The sequence below is a fragment of the Gadus macrocephalus genome, chromosome 2 (assembly GCF_031168955.1).
Source record: "Gadus macrocephalus chromosome 2, ASM3116895v1".
Classification (NCBI taxonomy): Eukaryota; Metazoa; Chordata; class Actinopteri; order Gadiformes; family Gadidae; genus Gadus; species Gadus macrocephalus.
Genome location: NC_082383.1, coordinates 16,315,197 through 16,335,659, shown reverse-complemented (window position 1 = coordinate 16,335,659; position 20,463 = coordinate 16,315,197). Strand labels below are relative to the sequence as shown.

Below are 20,463 nucleotides of genomic sequence, written 5' to 3'. Positions count from 1 at the left end.
CGTTTTTTGTGTGTGTGGGGGGTTTTGGCATGATTCTAACTCCATAGCTCTGGTTTAGGCCTAGTTGGCACAGGGTCAATCAACCTTGAGTTCAGCGTTAACTCTGTTTGTTAAACCTCCGTTCGTGGAATATGTTGGGAAAAATAACCTGCTGAGTACATCACATGTACATTATAAATATAGCTAACTCCTACCCTAGCCTGATGAGCACATCACATGGACACATTATAATATAGTCAACTCTTGCTCTAACCCAACAACACAAACATGATAATATATAGTCAGGTCAAGGCCGGAGCTGAAGGCCCCATCTCCCAGGCAGGCAGATGGTGGACACTCAGACAATGCACCAGTATCATCTCCAGAACGGGAGAGCCACATTAATTTATCACACAGGAGACATTTTGAGAGCTCTTCCCCGTTAGGAGGAACCAAGAGATACCTCTGCCCACACCAGGGGCCTGAGAGCCACATTAAATTATCACACACGAGACATTTCAGGGGGGCACTCCCCGTTTTAATTTATCACACCGGAGACACGAGGAACTCTCCCCGTTACGAAGCTCTCTCAGGGCCTGGGAGCCAAAACACACAGAACCGCACACACCTCAAACGCACACACCTCATCGAGAGGAGGATACAGCATAAGACTGCATCACACAGGGACTCTTCACCTTCTTCTGAAGCAGACCTTCCACGGAGGCGAAGCTCCAGACGAACCATCAGCGCTGATTAGGGACTTAGACATATTCGATTTCTCACGCTTTATGACTCTGTATAACCGTTGCCACTTTACTTAATAAATCCAAGGTCCTCGTGCCGATAGACTTTATTACCTCTCCGTCTCATTTTATCTGGTCCAGTAGCTAGACAGACCGTTTTTCCCCACAAATACCAAACAGAATGTGCAGTAAACAGTTATGTTTCCTGCCTTTATGTCTATGGCCGTTTCTCAATTCCTAGCACGCGTACTACGGACTCGATGACTTGCAAGCACGTACTTGGCAAGTCTGTACTTCAAGCACATACTTGCGAGCACGCGAGTACGTACCTGCGATTGGAACAGCAGCGGACTCGATGACGTCACCACCTCTGCTCGTCCGTTAACTGTGCTACGGCCTCATTTAGGCATATACTACTGAACAATATCAACAAATGATATAAAACAAAATCATTTTCATTTTCAAATAGTATGTAAATATTCTGAATGAATACAAATTGAAAAGATATGCGTATCCTGTCATGTGTATAAGCTATACACACACGACTTTATATATATTTATATATTATCTTATATTATTATTATTATTATATTATATAAATATATATATAAGTTAAGAGTAACTTAAGCTACAGTTGTGCGTCTTCTCCATATTGTCCGCCATCGTACTGATGCGAGTGCGAAATGCATCCTGGGATTTATAGCGATTGCAAGCACACACGAGCCACCTCCGATGCATGCTTGGTGAAACGGCGAGATCGAGCCATGTCCATGGATCGAGCACGCATCAAGAACACTTCCGGGTTTTACGACAGTACTCGCTTGATGCGTGCTTCAAATTGGAACAGTGCTCGGGCAACGACTGATGACGTTTCACGAGTCCACGAGCACACGAGCACGCACAAGTACGCGAAATTGAGAAACGGCTTATGTATATTGAATGTCTTCCGCGGTGACGGCCCCTAGCGGGCACCCGGGACATCGCAGGCTTAGGAGGGCTTTAGACGGGAACCTGAACGATGGTTCCTATGTGTCACATCGAGAAATGTCCCCCGATAGGAAGTGGCTTCGTGAGGGCCAGAGCCGAAGGATTAACATCGTTAACTGAATCAATGTTACTCAGTGTCGGGACTGCTCCACATGTCCCGCTTATGACCGCTCTATTATCAGAATAAAACCATAAGTTAGAGCGGAAGGACCGACGCTCCGGTCCCGGAGGAGCACCGCGGGACTCGAGGAGCTCCCCGAGGCTAACCGTCACACCACCGGGTCAACACCTCACTCCACCGTGTTCTGGGTGAACTATGTCCAGTGATTGGTATTGAACAGTTAAGCTTCAGTCAGTCCCCCACACCCCACCATGTCTACCATGTCCACCACGTCGCTGGACCAGGAGCTCCAGGAGCGGCTGCGGGAGGCGGCGGCCATCGGGGACTTGGACGAGGTGCGCTCCCTGGTCGAGGGGGCGGTCAACGTCAACTCTCAGAACGAGATCAACGGCTGGTGAGTGGACTTAAGTATATCATACAGGGGCGTAGCCATCAATTCAGAAGTGAGGGGGACAAATTGTTCAGAGGTCTATTGAGTGATTTATCATCCTCTCGCATTCAGTTGCACCTCTCCTTAGTGGCTACATAACCACAAACAGCACAGCACCAGGGGACCGACTTTAGTTCTTTAAAATTATGTACTATCAAAATCTAAAGTTAAAATCTAAAGATGCCAAACTCTGGTTGAGTTGACACAGAATGACCCTCGAGCATCTACAGGGTAAGTAACCAGATAATTAAGTGCCAAATGACAACACTGAACACGAAAAGTTCTGTAAAACACCATTCCTGTTTCAATTTATCAGCCCCAAAATGGAATGGAAGTGACGGGGTAATAAGCCACATAATCTAATTTAATGGCAAGAAGTGACAAGTGAAAGTGACAACAATAAACATATCGACAAGGAGATGTAGCTATTTTACATTTGCCGTCGTCAACTATGACAGTACAGATGTGCAAAATTAATCAAGACTAAGACAAATGGTATGACCTATACCTGCTTCCTTTAAAACAGAAATAGTGCAGTAGTCAAATAGTATCAGCAAATAAATTATTAACAAAAGGTCTCTTTGAATATAAACTAAACTAATCTTAGAGTCACTCTAACCTATAGACATTTCCTTAGCCAGTTATAATTTCTCCTGCAATGATATAAATAATATATATGCAAAGCAAAAACGTATAAATAGTATTAAGAATAGTAGTGGTGACGTAGCTGTGGAAATTAATCGCAAAGTCACTTTTATCCTATCGATAATTTCTCCTCAACTGCTGTGAATACCCTCCCTGTTCATTCCTACTGCTGCTGGACTCTGGTCCACTGTCTCCTCCCTGACCCTGCTCTTTCTATTGTATGAAGATTAAAAAATATGTGAAAAACAACCGTGAACACAAGTTCTGTGCAGAAATGCGGTGAGTGGGTTTATTCCTAGGTGGTAGAGTAGCCAAAACTTGTAGTCAAGTAGGAGTATTGTTACTGTAGAATAAGTAAAGTATTTTGCAGTAAAACAACTCTTAAGAGTACAATTTTTCCAAAAAGTTACTCAAGTAAATGTAACAGTAAATGTAACTTGTTACTATCATCTCTGCACCTAGCAAGCGATTTAACATAGGTAACAGTTAACAATTGTTAACTAGCTTAACTTGATTTATTGACATCTATTAGTCAGTCATCATTTAACTAAACAACATGCAACAGCATTACTCAACTTAACAGTTTGTTTGGAAAAAAACAAACTGTGGCCTCTTGGCAGCTGCTGGTTTGCTGAACATGCTCGAAACAGATCTGAATCAACGTCTGTGTGATTGAAATCACAACATGACAGCGGTGGTTGCCAACTGGTTCCGCCTGCTCATGGTGCGTTCAAAGGTGGCTCGGAAAAACGCGTTTCCACGTGTTAGAAATGAATTTAATGGTTGTAATAATGGCTTTAAAAAGTGCAGGGGACAGAGGGCACACATACGGGAAGTGGGGGGGACATGTCCCCCGCTTACCCCGCGTCCGCTACGCACATGATATCATACGTAACATAATAGATTTGTTTCAGAACTAGTTGTAGACCCCAGTAGTATAACTTTATGAGGACCATCTCAGAACTATCTGGGGACAATCCAAGGACTATCTGAGGAATTCTCTGCAGGAGAAAAGGAATTGAAGGGTTTGAAATGCTTTCTGTGATCCAATTTCTCGCCACCCAGATTGTCAGAGAATGTGTCTCTTACCTGTATAGGAGAACTTAATGTATGTTTGGGTTTACGAAAAGGAACGTCCACCATCAGAAAGCAAAAGCAGTCAAAATGTATGTCCACTGTGACATTGCGACGCTGATTCGGGTTGCTTTACCCGACAGTTAGATTACAGTGTCTTACAGAGTCTTTTTATTCATAATTCCTGATTTTTAAAAGTTCCCCTGATCTTCTGGATCCTCCAACAGGACATGCCTTCACTGGGCCTGCAAGCGGAACCACAGGCACATTGTGTCGTACCTGCTGGACTCTGGAGCCGACATGGAGATACTGACGGCCAAGGATGAGCTCGCCTCTCAGCTCACCTCCAAACCAGAGATCAAGAGGCTGCTGGGAGGTAGAGTCTGGTTAAACATGATTCTGTTTTAGCTCTATTCTATTCATCCTTAACGTCCTTCTCTGTGGATCCCAGTGGAAGTGGAAGACCTGCCGGAGGTGAAGGAGGCGGAGCTGCCCATCATCCCCAACTACCTGTCCAACCCGCCCTTCATGTACAGCAAGCTGGACAGCAAGGTGGAGGAGCTGGTGGCTCAGCTCCAGCAGCAGAGTGGCTCCGGGGACCTCGAGCCGGAGGACCCCTCCGTCTCCCCCACCCACCAGCCCCCGCCACCGGTGCTGAGCCCCGTGGGCAACGCCCCCAACGCCCGCTTTGTCCCCGTCTGCTCCCTGACCACACCCGCCCCCCTGGCGCCCCTCGGCCAGCCGGGCCACCCCTCAGGGGCCTTCGTGCCCCTGGTGGAGCAGAACGGGATGCAACACCCCCACCCGTACTCTGCGGTCAACGGGGTGCTGCCCATGGACCTGTCGTCGGAGCCCCCCCCGGACTACCCCCCCCACGCAGCGCAGAACGGGGCGGGCTGCACGCCGTCGCGGGCCTCCCCCAGCCCCAGCAGCGGCAGCCAGGTGCAGGCTCCGGGGCCCGGAGTGCACCCCGCCATGACCCGGCAGCCGTCCGTCCCCCAGCAGCTCAGCAGTGGTCCGGACGGGGCCGGGGGCGGAGCTATGCCCGCCTTCCAGCCCTTCTTCTTCACCAGCACCTTCCCGGTCAACGTCCAAGGTACCGCCGCTGGGCAGAGGCCTCACTGGCCACCGTGCCGTCCAGAGCTGACGCATGTAGTGAAGGATGACCCCCCCTCCCCTTCCGGGTCACATGGTCCAGGGGAGGGGGGTTGCTTCCAGGGTCATCCTATCGGTGGTCAGACCTATCCTGTCCTCCAATCTTTACTAGGGATGCACCGAAATGAAAATTCTTGGCCGAAACCGACTATACTGAAACAGTTTGCCGAAACCGAATACCGAATGTGGCTTTTGCTGTTTTTCATTCATTTTGCTTTAATTTTTCACCATTGCATAAATCAAACAATTAAATTTCCTTTATAAACTTTTTTGTCTTGCTTTTCAATAAAGAAAATCAATTACAAATTTGATACAAAATATTTATTTAATACTGAACGTTTTCTAACATTCCAGCAGACCTTATAGCAAGAATTTAAGAACAATGTACATTTAAATAAATGAGTAAACAATTATTATTATTTTTTTTTTAATCAAAAATAAAAATGTTCTGTGTATTTTTTTCTGCCTTTTTACTCCTTCGGTCGAAACCGAAAATTATGTTTTGGGCCATTTCGACCGAACATTTTCGGTGGCCGAATATTAGGTGCATCCCTAATCTTTACCCATGAAGAGTATATGTGTATGTAGACCTCAGACAGTATGAACCAAGGGAGCTGGTCACGCTACACAATGTGCACACTTCAGCAGAGCATTCTACCCATTGGGGTTAGGATGGCTGTTGTAGGACGCCTTCACCCTACTAACCCTCCTTTCTCTCTCTACCCCCCCCGCCCCCCTCTCTCTCCACCCCCCAGAGCTGGTGCTGAAGGTCCGCATCCAGAACCCTAACACACGGGACAACGACTTTATCGAGGTTGAGCTGGACCGCCAGGAGCTGACCTTCCGCTCGTTGCTCCGGGTCTGCTGCCGCGAGCTGGACATCAGCGCCGAGCACGTGGAGAAGATCCGCAAGCTGCCCAACACCCTGCTTAGAAAGGTACCCACACCCTGAGAGAAAGGTACCTACACCCTGAGAGAAAGGTACCCACACCCTGAGAGAAAGGTACTCACAACCTGAGAGAAAGGAAATAAATAATTATATTAGTGCTGTCAGTTTAACGCGTTATTAACGGCGTTAACGCAAACAACGTTTTATCGCGTGACTTGTCAAACGTTGTAATTTTTTCACCTGCTGTCTAGCAACAACTAGTCTCGTTAGAAAAACTACAACACCATACTGGATCTAGCTTTGCCGGATCAAAACAACAAGCACGCCGCATTAACTTGTTGGGGCAAGCAAGGATACGGCGCGCAGGGCTCCAGACTGCGACCAAATGGTCGCATTTTGCAACCAAAATGTGCGACCGAATTTTCCATCTGGTCGCCATGTGCGACCATTAAATTTGCCCTTTTTCTTTTTTGCACCTTAAACGTGGAAGGGGTTCGTCAATGAATCCGGAATCTTTAGCAGGCCAATGAGTGTTAGAAGGATAGGGAAAGGGGCTAATATGTCGAGGGGGAGGATCCTAGAGATTATCGAGCCTGCTACGTGCGTTTACAATGAGCAAGCAAACTATTGACTCGTTCTTCCGATCTTCGGCTAGTGTCCCAGTGCATGTCAGTCCTGCACGGGTCTTATTTTACAAACCCTGCACCCGCCCGTACCCGCAATACTTCAAACCGCATCCGACCGGTGTTCCGACAGTAGCCGGACCAGACCCGCTATAAATTGATATCGACACCCGACCCGCACCCGATCGAAAACTAGAAACATTAGATGGGAATTAAACTATCTGGGGTCTCATTTGTAAAACTGTGCTTGGGATCGTTACTAAAAGTGTACGTTCGCCCAAAAGCCAAGTTTTGCGTGCGCCAAAATATATTCAGATTTATAAAACCCTGCGTACGCACACCGTACGCAATCTTTGCTTTATAAATCACAGAGGGCCTACAAGTGTGCGCAGCTGAATCAACTTCACGCTCCGCCCTGTACACGGCCCTTTTTAACCATAAATGGTCAATGCAAATGACCTCATGAATGCGATCTGCATATAAAACGGACTCGGATGCAAGTATTATGTCTTGTCGGAAACAATGGCAGAAGGACTGAGAAAAGCAAAAAAACGAAATCGAGTTGAAGTGGAGACACTTGTGGGTGTTATGGAGGCCCGAAAAGTAATTTTCTTCTGCGGTCACGGGATTGGGATCGCCAACAACAAAAAGCAGAGTGAGTGGCAACATGTTGCTGCCACAGTGAACTCTGTCAGTAGCACGGAGCGCACAGTCCCAGAATTAAAAAATAAGTGGTCTGACATAAAGGTCCATATTTTTATTTAGCCTACCAATAAATCGTTATGGTCCCTAAAGACCCTCTCCCTCCGAATCCTGCCATTTACATGGTCCGCCAGAAGTGCCATATGGTGCAGCATTACCACGGCGCTCACCTCTGTATTTATAGGGTTACGGTAATGAGACTAACCGAGAACACCTTGGATAATCAGTTTGTAATCACCCACGTAAAATGTTATTGAACCTAACCCCTTTTTAATGCCTGATTTGTCATGAAAAGCATCAAGAGTAACGGACAACGATTGTGATGAGGAGTGTGGCTTGGTTTTCCAAACTTGGGATTTAATTACATTTGATTATGTGTTTCAGTGTCACATAAAAATATGATGTTATTGACACATGTTGGACAGATGCTTTATTCCATGCTGTTGACAGTATAGAGAAACGGGATTAAATATAGAGAATTTTTTTATTTCTATTCTAAGGAGATGTTTCTGGAGTTATAACTGAGAAATAACGCAGTTGACTTAAATTATTCTGATTACATAGATTTAACGCATGATACGGGTTGAAATTAAATTTATGAGGGCGATGATAAAACATAATCGTTCTTCTCACTCTACAATTCTTCTGTCTGACTTCAGTTCACCACCACACCATCTGTGTCGCCAATTCTCCTTTTCCTCCAAACCATGCATCCGCATGGGTCAGAGTTTGCTTAGGGCTGCGCACATTCTCCCGTCAAGTTGGTTTTTTATAGATCACAACCTTGGCGTGGAAAGTCAGGTACGCCAATTTCAGCCCTGTTTTGTGCGTACGCAACGGTTATAAATGAGACCCCTGGTGTTTGGCTTGGTGCTTTACGCCTCGTTTCCACATACGTATGTTTTTCGTATCCGTGCTTCCGTAAATTTACGGAAGGAGTCGCTAGTGTTTTACGTACGGGCATGAATTTATTTACGGACAAAAGATGTTAGGAGGAAACCGATGGATTGCTTCCTCCGGGTAGGAAATGAGTCCTTAGCCCAAGTGAAGGAGTTCAAGTACCTCGGGGTCTTGTTCGCGAGTGAGGGTACTATGGAGCGTGAGATTGGCCGGAGCAGCGGGGGCGGTATTGCGTTCACTTTACCGCACCGTTGTAACGAAAAGAGAGCTGAGCCGCAAGGCAAAGCTCTCGATCTACCGGTCGATCTTCGTTCCTATCCTCACCTATGGTCATGAGGGCTGGGTGATGACCGAAAGGACGAGATCGCGGGTACAAGCGACCGAGATGAGCTTTCTCAGAAGGGTGGCTGGCGTCTCCCTTAGGGATAGGGTGAGAAGCTCAACCCTCCGTGAGGAACTCGGATTAGAGCCGCTGCTCCTTTACTTGGAAAGGAGTCAGCTGAGGTGGTTCGGGCATCTGGTAAGGATGCCCACTGGGCGCCTTCCTTGGGAGGTGTTTCAGGCACGTCCAGTGGGGAGGAGACCTTGGGGAAGACCCAGGACTAGGTGGAGAGATTATATCAACACTGGCCTGGGAACGCCTCAGAGTTGGTCAATGTGGCCCGGGAAAAGGAAGTCTGGGGCCCCCTGCTTGAGCTGCTCCCCCCGCGACCCGACCCCGGATAAGCGGACGAAAATGAGATGAGACAAAAGATGTGGGAGCGTATGATAATGGCCGTTTTTAGGAGACCGGTACTTTGGAACATGAGGATCGACATATACAGAGATAAAAACAAAACCAACCAGGCTTGGAAAGAGATCGGTGAGGAGTTTGGCCTGCCAGGTACTTACAAGTTTTGTGAAAAACATAAAAACGTTCATACGGTATCTCCGTAAAACGACGGCGAAAGTTAAATTTTTTGAACGTATATTACGGACATACCGGACAGAAATTTTACGGAGGGGAGGAGTCTCGGAGGAAAAACTGACATTACGGAGAATCACATAGGAATGAATGGACTTTCGGTCGGAGACGGTTGGATCGCATACGAGAATGTACGTATGTGGAAACGAGGCGTTAGATTGTTGTGCAAAAAAAGCACATCATCAACTGTTGTCGGTTTTAGTTGACTCCTCCGCTGTGTGTGTGTGTGTGTGTGTGTGTGTGTGTGTCAGGGATGGAAATTAACACCCGCCACACGCCATTTGCGGGTGAATTTGTATGGTGGCGGGTGAATTGTGTCACTTCACCCGCCACTGTGTCGGGTAATACTTTCCAGTCCGGTCCGATCAAATTTGCATATTTAATACATTCGTCATACGGCGCTGCACAGTTCCACAACCATTACTGTCAACATCCGGCCCCCGTCTTCTTCTACGCCTCTTTTGCTGAACTGCGACTGTCAACATCCGGGATAATATACCAGTAACGGGGCTCTCAAGTCTCACGCATTGAGTGAGACACACGCAATTCAAGCCATGCAAACGCTCACACGCCACACTTCGTATTTCTTACGCAGAGAAATTACCAGGATGGCGCCCACTAATTTGGGCCGCTATTTAACAGTGTTACAGGTAGGAATCAAATGGGTTTCCCGTACGTCGGGTAACCAGACATCCTATTTTGCCCGGACATGCCCTCTTTTTGAGACACTTGTGTGGCGGAATTTCAAAATCGTCCGCGATTTTATTAAAGCCTCATACATGTTCACATTGAATTTGCGTTGCGTTTCTCTGGGTCGTTCACTAGTTGGGCTACGCCCTCCACTACTCAGTTCTGTTCGCTTTACATTGGTGGAAGTGAGTAGGGGGAGTGGTTAAGTATAGCCCTCCGATTGGACGGTTTGACTTACTCAGTTACCCTCGTGTTTTGTACTTTTTTTTTTTACCATTATTGTTTTATAGGGACAAACATTAACAAATTTTCCCTACAGGGGATCGATGAAGTTCTATCTATTGAACAGAAATAAACACTTGGTCATACTTTACACACTTTACCACAGCATTGGCCTGCTGAATGCCACAGATATATTTTCAGCATTGGACTGAATGCCACATAAATATATTATTATGTTTTTGCATGTTTGTAACGTTTAAAAGTTCAGGGTATAAAGTTCAAGTGTATGCCTCTACTTGTATTGCTTAAGCCAATAGCCTTTTGCGGCAGTGTTTTTTTCTGAATATTAGTGTTAAGGGACAATAATGCTTATCATTATATGTTAGTTACCATGTCTGTGGACACATTTGTATGCAGTCACATGTAAATATAATTTCTTTTTTTTTCCTATTGATTTATGATGGTGTAACAACACGCATGTTGTTTTATTGTTAATATGTCAATTTGTTTTTTATCGAAAATACTTTGTGTAGATGAATTATCCCCAAACTTGTCATCGTAACACCTTTGCAATAAACATGACTTAATATGGCAGATACTAGGGCCCGACCGATTTATCGGCCTGCCGATTTAATCGGCCGATTATAGCCTTTTTGAAAATAATCGGCATCGGCCAAAAAGACGCAGATTACAACCGTTTTTTTATTTTTATTTTTTATTTTTATAAATGTTATTGCGATTAGTATCCTGCAGATTGCGCTCCTACTCGCCTTGCTAACTAACAACTTTAGCTGGAGTAAAAAAGAGGAGATTGAATTTTACCGTACAACATGAAAGCACGCTCGCTCAGGCAGCTGCGCGCTCACCTCACCAATGTACACAAGACGTGTTGTTTGAGCATGTTGTGCCTGTTTTTCTTTAGGTCCCAGGCCATGTTAATTTGTTATACTGTAGACTCTAACGGTGAGACCATACTGCTCAGCACGCACGTGTTAGTCACTGCTCACGAGCGCAGCACATTGGGAGTTAGTTATTTATTTTACATTTTACATTACACTAATTTTTGACTGTAAATGTATTCTAAAACACTCAAAGATTCTGCATTCAATTCACATATTCGTCAAAAGTGTTTAAAGTATATTTAAGGTATCAAAAACTATGTTTTATGGTTTTTTTTTGTTTGTTTTTTAATCGGCCGATTAAATCGTAATCGTAATTTTTCTCTGAAAATAAATCGGCATCGGCGCTCAAAAATCAATATCGGTCGGGCCCTAGCAGATACCTGTGTATTGTTTATCATCTGCGGTAAGAGTGTAACATTTTCAACTCAGTTCCTTGGTAGCACCTACTTACAGTAAAAATCACTTCTGATGGAGAAAATGATGTGTATGAAAAACACTTTTCTTATCTATTGTTACTATTATATTGTTTAAAATGTACGCATATATTAAAAAAATATATAGCGTATAAAGTGGCTGGTAAAAAAGATGAGTGGCTGGTCGATTTTTAAATCTACCTGCCACAGTGGCTGGTGGGCAAAATAGTTAATTTCCATCTCTGGTGTGTGTGTGTGTGTGTGTGGGCGTTATTTGATAGCCTGGTGATGTGTATTGGCCTACGTACGGTAGGAATATTCATACTGGTTTAAATAATAAATGTTATAGTATTTCCCTTCTTTGCTGAGCAAGAGATTTGTTCGAAAGTTCAGTGATTGAAACAAATAAAAGCCTGGGCTATTGTAATTTTACGGTAGGCCTACCACTGTCATGCACCTATCCAATGTCAAGTGGACCGGGTTTAATTCACTGCGGGTCTCTCTTCTTACTGTCCTTCTCAACACTATGATCTCACTAAAAGGCTAGCAGCACGAAATTTAAGGGATATATAAAAGTGTGATTAATCGCAATCAAATATTTTAATCGCTTCACAGCACTATATAATATACTAAAATTATAAAAAAAAATACTAAAAAAGCACTATAGAACTGTATTAGTAAAACAGAAACATGAGTAATACAGTATTACTCATGTTTCTCACCAAAAAATCAATTTACCGTTTCTTTACGTTACATTTTAACGCATCTAACCTAACAGTCGTTTTACTGAGCCAACCTCAACACATCCTCACACAATTCACAATTTGATTACTATTTTTAACTGATGGGACTAGCGACAATGTCTGTGCGATAACCGCTCGTACTTTGAGTGGATGATTAAGACTGGCCCGTCTGTGGTGTGACAGGAGAAGGAGGAGGCAGTCAATTCAACTCGGAGACAGTCGAAGGTACTGCATTTGGCCTTTATTTGATGTACAATGCTAATGTGCTTGGCCATTGACAAAACCCTTTACAATAAATGATTTTCGCCCATTCAGCCATGTCCCCTCTGTGACTTCTACGACGAGATGGATGCCCTCCTCAGCTGCTTTCCCTGGCGACTTCAACATCCTGCCTAACCCTGTCCTAATGATCTATCTCACTATCTTTTCCTTTCTGATTTCACCTCCACTGTGTCAACAACCAAATCTGCCTTCTACCGGACCAAAATCAACTCCTCCGCCTCAAACCCCAGGAAACTGTTTTCCCTGTTCCTGTCCCCCCTCAACCCTCCCTCACCCCTACCTCCTTCCTGCCTCACTGCTGATGATTTTGTTATCTGCTTTACCCAGAAAGTAAAGGACATTAGCGCCTCTTTTATCCCTGCCTCCATCCTCCCTCCTCCCATCCCCTCCTCTGTCTTTATCCAATTTATCCCTCTCACCTCTGACGAGGTCAACAGAATAATAACATCTACCCATGCCACCACCTGCGCCCTTGACCCTATCCCCTCCTCTTTCCTCCAGGATGTCTCAAGCGACATCCTGCCCTTTCTCACCTCACTTATCAACTCCTCCCTCACCTCAGGCATTGTTCCAGCATCTTTCAAGACTGCCAGAATAAAGCCTCTCCTCAAAAAACCAACTCTTAATACCACCGACATCCAGAACTACAGACCGGTATCTCTTCTTTCATTCCTCTCTAAAACACTGGAACGTGCCATTGCTAACCAACTGTCCTCCTATCTCTCATCTAACAACCTGCTTGACCCTCACCAGTCAGGCTTCAAGAAGGCACACTCCACTGAGACGGCTCTCCTCGCGGTGATTGAGTCCCTCCGTGCTGCCAGAGCCTCGTCCCTCTCATCCGTTCTCATTCTCCTCGACCTGTCCGCAGCATTTGACACGGTGAACCACCAGATCCTCCTTGCCACTCTTGCCGAACTTGGCGTTGCTGAATCTGCTCTTTCCTGGTTCACATCCTACCTGACGAACCGCACCCATCAAGTAACATGGAATGGCTCCTTGTCCAAACCTTGCACGCTTGAAACTGGTGTCCCTCAAGGCTCTGTACTGGGGCCTCTTCTGTTCTCCCTCAATACCAGATCTCTGGTCTCTGTAATTACATCACACGGCTTTTCCTATCACTGCTATGCTGACGACACTCATCTCTCCCCTCATCTGATAAAGCCCTGATTGCAACACGTATATCGGAATGTCTGGTGGATGTCAGCACCTGGACAATTGCCCATCACCTGAGGCTTAACCTCAACAAAACCGAGCTCCTCCTAATCCCAGGGAAAGATTGCCCACACATGGACTTACTGGTCACTGTTGAGAACATCACTGTATCTCCTTCTCCAACTGCCAGAAAACTCGGTGTTGTATTGGACAATCAGTTATGCTGCACCGCAAACATCACTGCGGTGGCCCGATCCTGCAGATTTGCACTTGACAACAATCTGCAGAATCCGGCCCTTCCTCACAAGGGATGCAGCTCATCTTCTAGTCCAATCACTGGTCATCTCCCGCCTCGACTACTGCAACTCACTCCTGGCTGGACTTCCTGCCTCTGCGATTAAACCTTTGCAGCGCATCCAGAATGCGGCAGCGTGCCTCGTGTTCAACCTACCGAAGTTCTCTCATGTGACCCCCCTCTCAGGGCTCCAGACTTTTTATTTTTTCAGTAGGAGCACTGTGGCCCCTAACTGAAAATTGTAGGCGTGCAACCATACATTTTAGGGGCACACACTGTTAATCAACATGCCAACCAAATATTCACATTTCTACTAATTTTCACTGTATCACTCATAACTATTTTGATAATAGATGCAGAAATTACGATGTGCTGTTTCAAATTCAGTGTCACATTTAATTGTGTTTCTCATCTATCCCAACGGTTTCCAGGTTTGAGCATGCATGCGTTCGACAAGTACGGAAGCGTCAGTTTCAAGGGAGTGCGCCCGCTTGTCGTGCCGCTTGACAGGACGCTGAGCCTCCTCTCTGCCCGCTCGCCTCTCCATTGAGAATGCATTATCAGGCCCGACAAACACCTCCCGTGTGAAAAGCCCTTTATGGCAGCTGAAGCAGAGTCCTGCACTGGTTCGGGTGACCCGCACAATTTGGATGAAACGAGTCGGGTCGGACGCCTGAACAGAGCGGGTCGGGCGCGGGTTTTGCGATTGCGAGCGAGACTTCACCGGTGCTGGATATGTTAATCAGGTCGGAGGAGTCAACTAAAACCGTCAACAGTGGATTATGTGCTTTTTTTGCACAACAGTCTAAAGCACCAAGCCAAACACCAGATAGTGTAATTCCCATCTAATGTTTCTAATCTTCCATCGGGTGTGGGTCAGGTGTCAAGATTCTTTATTTATCCCGAGGGAAATTACTGTGCAACAGTTACAATACAAAGGTGGGAAAGTAATACAGGGTTAGAGTCAAAATAGATAAAATAGATGGAAATAAAATAAGTACAAACTAAATAAGTGAAAAGGAGCGATTGGATAAAAGTGGTAAAGTGATGAATATTATAGCAGCAATTGTTGGCAGGATAAATTAACTAAAGTGATTAATTGAAAATTGGGTAAAAAAAAAATATATATATATATATAAATGAATTAATTGGGTAAAAATAAATAAATAAAGTGACATTGGTCTCAGGGCATAGTGTCTCCACGGTCCCTTCTGCAGCCGGAGGTAGAGGCATTAAACAGTCTGATGGAAAAGACTTCCTCTGGCGTTCTGTGTTACACCGGGGGAGGATGAGTCTGTTGCTGAAGGTGCTTCTGCTCGAGGTCAGCACCTGGTGGTGAGGGTGAGCATTGTTGTCCAGGATATTGTGCAGTATACACAGCATCCTCCTCCTTATAGCGGGTCTGGTCGGGCTACTGTCGGAACACGGGTCGGATGCGGTTTGAAGTATTTCGGGTACGGGCGGGTGCGGGGTTTGTAAAATAAGACCCGTGCAGGAATGACTTGCACTGGCACACTAGCCGAAGGTCGGAAGAACGAGGCAATAGTTTGCTGGCTCATTGTAAACGCACGTAGCAGGTTGTGTGAAATCTTTCTCCTTCGCACAGTCGTTTATGCACTCTCGATAATCTCTTGGACCCTCCCCCTAGACACATTAACCACTAACAGTGGCCATTCCCTATCCTTCTCACATCATTTGCCTGCTAAAGATTCCGGATTCATTGACGCGCACCTTCCACGTTTAACGTGTAAAAAAAAAAAAAAGGGGGCAAATTTACTTGCGCGACCAGAAGGAAAATTTGGTCGCACACTCTCAAATTTTGGTCGCAAAATCCGACCATTTGGTCGCAGTCCGGAGCCCTGCCTCTTCCGGGACCTCCACTGGCTCCCTGTAGTAGCTCGCATCAAATTTAAGACGATGGTACTGGCATACAAGGCCGTCGATGGAACTGCCCCTGCCTACTTCCAAGCATTGGTAAAGCCACACACCCCTGCTCGATCCCTCCGCTCAACTACCTCAGCTGGACGTCTGGTACCGCCATCGTTAAGAGCTAGCAAAGGTCGATCAGCAAAGTCACAACTTTTCTCGGTTTTGGGACCTCAGTGGTGGAACGAGCTCCCTGCCGTTCTCAGGACCGCAGAGTCGCTCACTATCTCCCGAAAAAGACTCAAGACTCACCTGTTCAGAGTTCCACCTCGACTCTGCATAGCCACCCTCACCCTTCTGGCCACCATTGTACATTGTATTGTGTTGTATTGTATTATAGTACTTAACTGTGTAGCAACTGCAGCAGCTGCTATCATTGCTGTAACACAGGGATTTGGTTAGCCTAGCGATTGTTGTACTTGCACTTGGTTCTATGAACATCCCTACTGTACCGACAGATATATATTGTTTCACTTCTTATGACAAATGTACTTATTGTAAGTCGCTTTGGATAAAAGCGTCTGCTAAATGCCCTAAATGTAAATGTAAATGTAAGGAAGGGGCATGTCATCACCATGGTTACGACCCATGCAAACGTTGCGATCTGTTTTGATTATGCCCTGTGTTTGACCATAGGATGTTGTGTATGGACTGTTCTACGCACTGTGGCATCAACCCTCCCCCTGACTGTCTGTCCCCCTCGTCCCTCCCCCTGACTGTCTGACCCCCTCGTCCTTCCCCCCCGACTGTCTGTCCCCCTCAGACCCTCCCTCTGACTTTCTGTCCTCCTCGGCCCTCCCCCTGACTGTCTGTCCCCCTCGGCCCTCCCCCTGACTGTCTGTCCCCCTCGGCCCTCCCCCTGACTGTCTGTCCCCCTCGGATCTCCTCCTGACTGTCTGCCCCTAGCTATCTGTCCCTCTCGGCCATCCCCCTCTCGGCCCTCCCCCTAGCTGTCTGTCCCACTCGGCCCTCCCCCTGACTGTCTGTCCCCCTCGGCCCTCCTCCTGACTGTCTGTCCCTCTCGGCCCTCCCCCTAGCTCTCTGTCCCCCTCGGCCATCCCCCTCTCGGCCCTCCCCCTAGCTGTCTGTCCCCCTCGGCCCTCCCCCTAGCTATCTGTCCCCCTCTGCCCTCCCCCTTGCTGTCTGTCCCTCTCGGCCTTCCCACTGACTGTCTGTACCCCTTGGCCCTCCCCTTAGCTGTCTGTCCCTCTCTGCCCTCTCCCTAACTGTCTGTCCCCCTCCGCCTTCCCTCTAACTGTCCGTCCCCCTCGGCCCTCCCCCTAGCTGTCTTTCCACCTCTGCCCTCCCCTTAACTGTCTGTCCCCCTCGGCCCTCCCCCTTGCTGTCTGTCCCCCTCTGCCCTCCCCCTAACAGTCTGTCCCCTCGCCCCCCAGGACAAGGACGTTGCCCGGCTGCAGGACTTCCAGGAGCTGGAGGTGGTGCTGGAGAAGGGGGAGGGTCTGTCCCTGTTCTCCGGGACCGGGACCCTCACTGACCGGCCCTGCTACAACATGAAGGCCTCCCGGCTCACCTACTAGAGCCTCCAGGGCCCTGACCCCAAGACAGGAACCCCCCTTGTCCCTGTTCCCTGTTCTGGTCCCTGACTCCAGCCCTAGTCCCTGACCTCAGCCCTGTTCCCTGTCCTGGTCCCTGACTCCAGCTTCTCTCTAGCCCACCATGAAGGAGTCCCGCCCAGCCAACGGTTTAAGGGTTTGGTTGCGGTATTTTACCAGATAGTGGTGTTTTTTATTTAATTTCTGCTAACCAAAATCGCTATCCTCCACTTTTCTTTATTCACTTGAGACACAGAGGTGTACCTGCCCTGCGCTTAGTGTTTTTTTATTTTTTTATTTGACTAACGCATGGTGTCCTTTGTTATCGCTTTATGTACTCGTGGATCAAAAATGGGTTGGGGTTCCAGTGGTCTGTCGTAGAAATATGGACCCGTGCTCAGAGAAAGGCCTTAATCAGAACCAATCCTGACTAACTGCGGAGCTATGGACTACAAACATGGACCCCAGCGGAGTGGGAGTGGAAGGCGACCGGCGTACTGCTTCAGACTGGTTTAACACCCCCCCCCCTCCCTCTAGCTACCCTCACCAGTGTACGGTTGCAGCACAGCATCCCTGCATACAGCAACCTGTACGAAATTCAGCCCTCTGAAGCTCCTCAATCCGACGCCGTCGAAGACACACGCACACACCACCGATACTAACACACATGCACACAGACCCGATACTAACACACACACACACCCCGATATAAACACACACGAACAAACCCAGATATAAACACACGCGCACACCCCGATACGAACACACGCACACACACCCCCCGATATAAACACACACACACACCCCAATATAAACACGTGCGCACACCCTGATACAAACACACGCGCGCACACCCCGATACGACCACACGCGCGCACACCCCTATACAACCACACGCGCACACACCCCCGATCGAAACACACAAGCACACACCCCCGATACAAACACACACGCACACACCCCCGATACAAACACACCCCACACCCCGATACAAACACACACACACACCCCCCGATACAAACACACACACAAACCCCCGATACAAACACACACGCACACACCCTCGATACTAACACACACGCACCGCACACCCCGATGCTAACACACACACACCCCCGCTACTAACACACACGCACACCCATCCCGACACGCTGTCTCCTCTGCATAAGACGGTCTGCGGCTCATCAGCCACGGCAGCGTTGCTGTCAACCGCTCCAATGGGGACATTGGACTTCCCCCGCGTCTGCAGTCCAGCAGTCGTTCACACTACTGAGGATAGACATGGACAATGTTTATCCTTTACCTTTTTAAAATTACAGACTTGCGTCATAAACGCCGCAAGACGGATGATAATTTGCACTCTACGGTGTGTATCCCTCTCTGGTCCCAGACTCTTGCGACTGAATACAGTATCCTGCTGAACAATCGGGCTCCAACGCTGCTGCTTGTTAGCACCAATGTGGCGTGGGGCCATGCGCCGCCTTCCTGCTAACACGGTTCCTCCGCGGGTTTGTGGAACTTTAATCGGAACCAAATGATCGTCGAGCCAGCAAAAAGTTCACATGAAACTATTGGATATTGAAACAGAGTAAACCGGAGACATTGAAGAGGGGAGGAGGAGAAGACGTAGCATTGCGGCACTAGACGGGGAAACGAGCCATCCCTCCTGGACGCCACAACATGAAGTCTGGATTCATTCTGTCGTGTGTAAGCTGTGAAGGCTAAACTAGTGCAATTACTTTAGAGCGAATGCAAGACCCATTTGAATATATACGGTATCCTATGTATACTCCTTGCGTTTGGTCAAACTTTAACCGAGCACTCCGTTTCCTCTGAGGGGAGGTTATCTCCTTAGTCACTAGCCTTATGTCGGCCGTCCATGTGATCAGCTAGCTGACGGTGTGTAAAGCTCTGTCCACACAAGTCCTCAAGACACGTTGACTAGACTCTTACATTGGGCTTTATACACTGGTTTATTCTCAGTGATTTTCTTTAGTTCTACAATCGGATCTAACCCAATGGTAACTGTTTACTGTTCAGACATATACCTTAAGCTCTTACTGTTTGTTTAATTATAGATTTTCTATTCATTTAACCTTTTTTATTATTTTCTTAACTAGCTAGGCTTTTTGCGTTTGGTGTCAAAGTCGACTAGCGTCCGTGCTTGAGGGTCAATGGGGATGAAGGACTGTGCAGACGACTGCACTGTCGGAAGTTTCCAGAATGTTGAAGATGTATAACATTAAGGGTAACTGCAGATCCTCCCTATGGTGGTTAGATGGGTGGACTGAATTTGATGACCTCTACAGTTATTGATGGGATCTTGTGTGGAAGGAGAAAGCGAGTGACATTGTGTTTGTTGGGTTGCGTTCTGGACAGAGAACACGATGGAAAGTTTGACTTAACCTATGCATTCAGAGTTTGATATTTTTATAATGGTTCTGTGTATTTTGCAGATAACCTTACACACTGTTGAAGCTGTGATTTACGTTGTTGGGGGGGGGGGGGTCTTTGATAAAGCATGGGAAAGGTGTCCATTAAAAAGATGATGTGATCCGATCTCACTTACTGCCTCAAACCGCTCCTCTAGAAGACTACCTGTAGGGGGCGTTTACTTCAAGATTCATTTTGTACCCACAACAAAACCCGATTTGAATTATTATGGATTATTTTGGACAATGAATGAGGTATTAATACCAATACTCTTTGGCTGGGACGTTGTCAACATCGAGCAGAACATAGTGGGTCATATGTCAACGTTTTTTGTATGAATTTTATTCATTAGTAAGCTACATGGATATGCCATCTTTCAGAACCTTCCATTACCTGCACTAAAGAGAATAAAAGAGCGCATCCTCATTGTTTGATTGTGGTCGTAGGCATAGGCGCCGGAACCTATATGGCCGCGGGGCCAATGGCCACCCCACTTTTTGTGAAAAAAAAAAATCTATATATGTTTTTTTTGGCTAAAACATTACTAAGAAACGAAATAGTTCATCGATACAGGCAAAGAAAAAAAACTATTTTGTTTCTTAGTAATGTTTTGGCCAAATATTGTTACTATACAAAC

General features: G+C 46.7%; 1 protein-coding gene across 3 annotated transcripts; it reads left to right on the top strand.

The window, feature by feature from the left end:
* Positions 1 to 1,655: 1,655 nt before the first annotated feature.
* Positions 1,656 to 20,252, top strand: ankrd40 (ankyrin repeat domain 40). 3 transcript variants are annotated; one of them, XM_060073025.1, is made up of 6 exons: positions 1,656 to 2,224; positions 4,207 to 4,355; positions 4,431 to 5,075; positions 5,890 to 6,071; positions 12,366 to 12,407; positions 12,498 to 12,842. In XM_060073025.1, exons 1-6 carry the CDS (start codon positions 2,082 to 2,084, stop codon positions 12,576 to 12,578), a joined length of 1,242 nt encoding a protein of 413 aa, XP_059929008.1. In that variant the 5' UTR covers positions 1,656 to 2,081; the 3' UTR covers positions 12,579 to 12,842. The 3 variants fall into 3 exon arrangements, with proteins under 3 accessions (XP_059929008.1, XP_059929000.1, XP_059929017.1); XM_060073017.1 differs by lacking the exons at positions 12,366 to 12,407; positions 12,498 to 12,842 and adding an exon at positions 17,235 to 20,252; XM_060073034.1 differs by lacking the exon at positions 12,366 to 12,407 and having other exon boundaries at positions 12,498 to 12,841.
* The last annotated feature ends 211 nt before the right edge of the window (positions 20,253 to 20,463 follow it).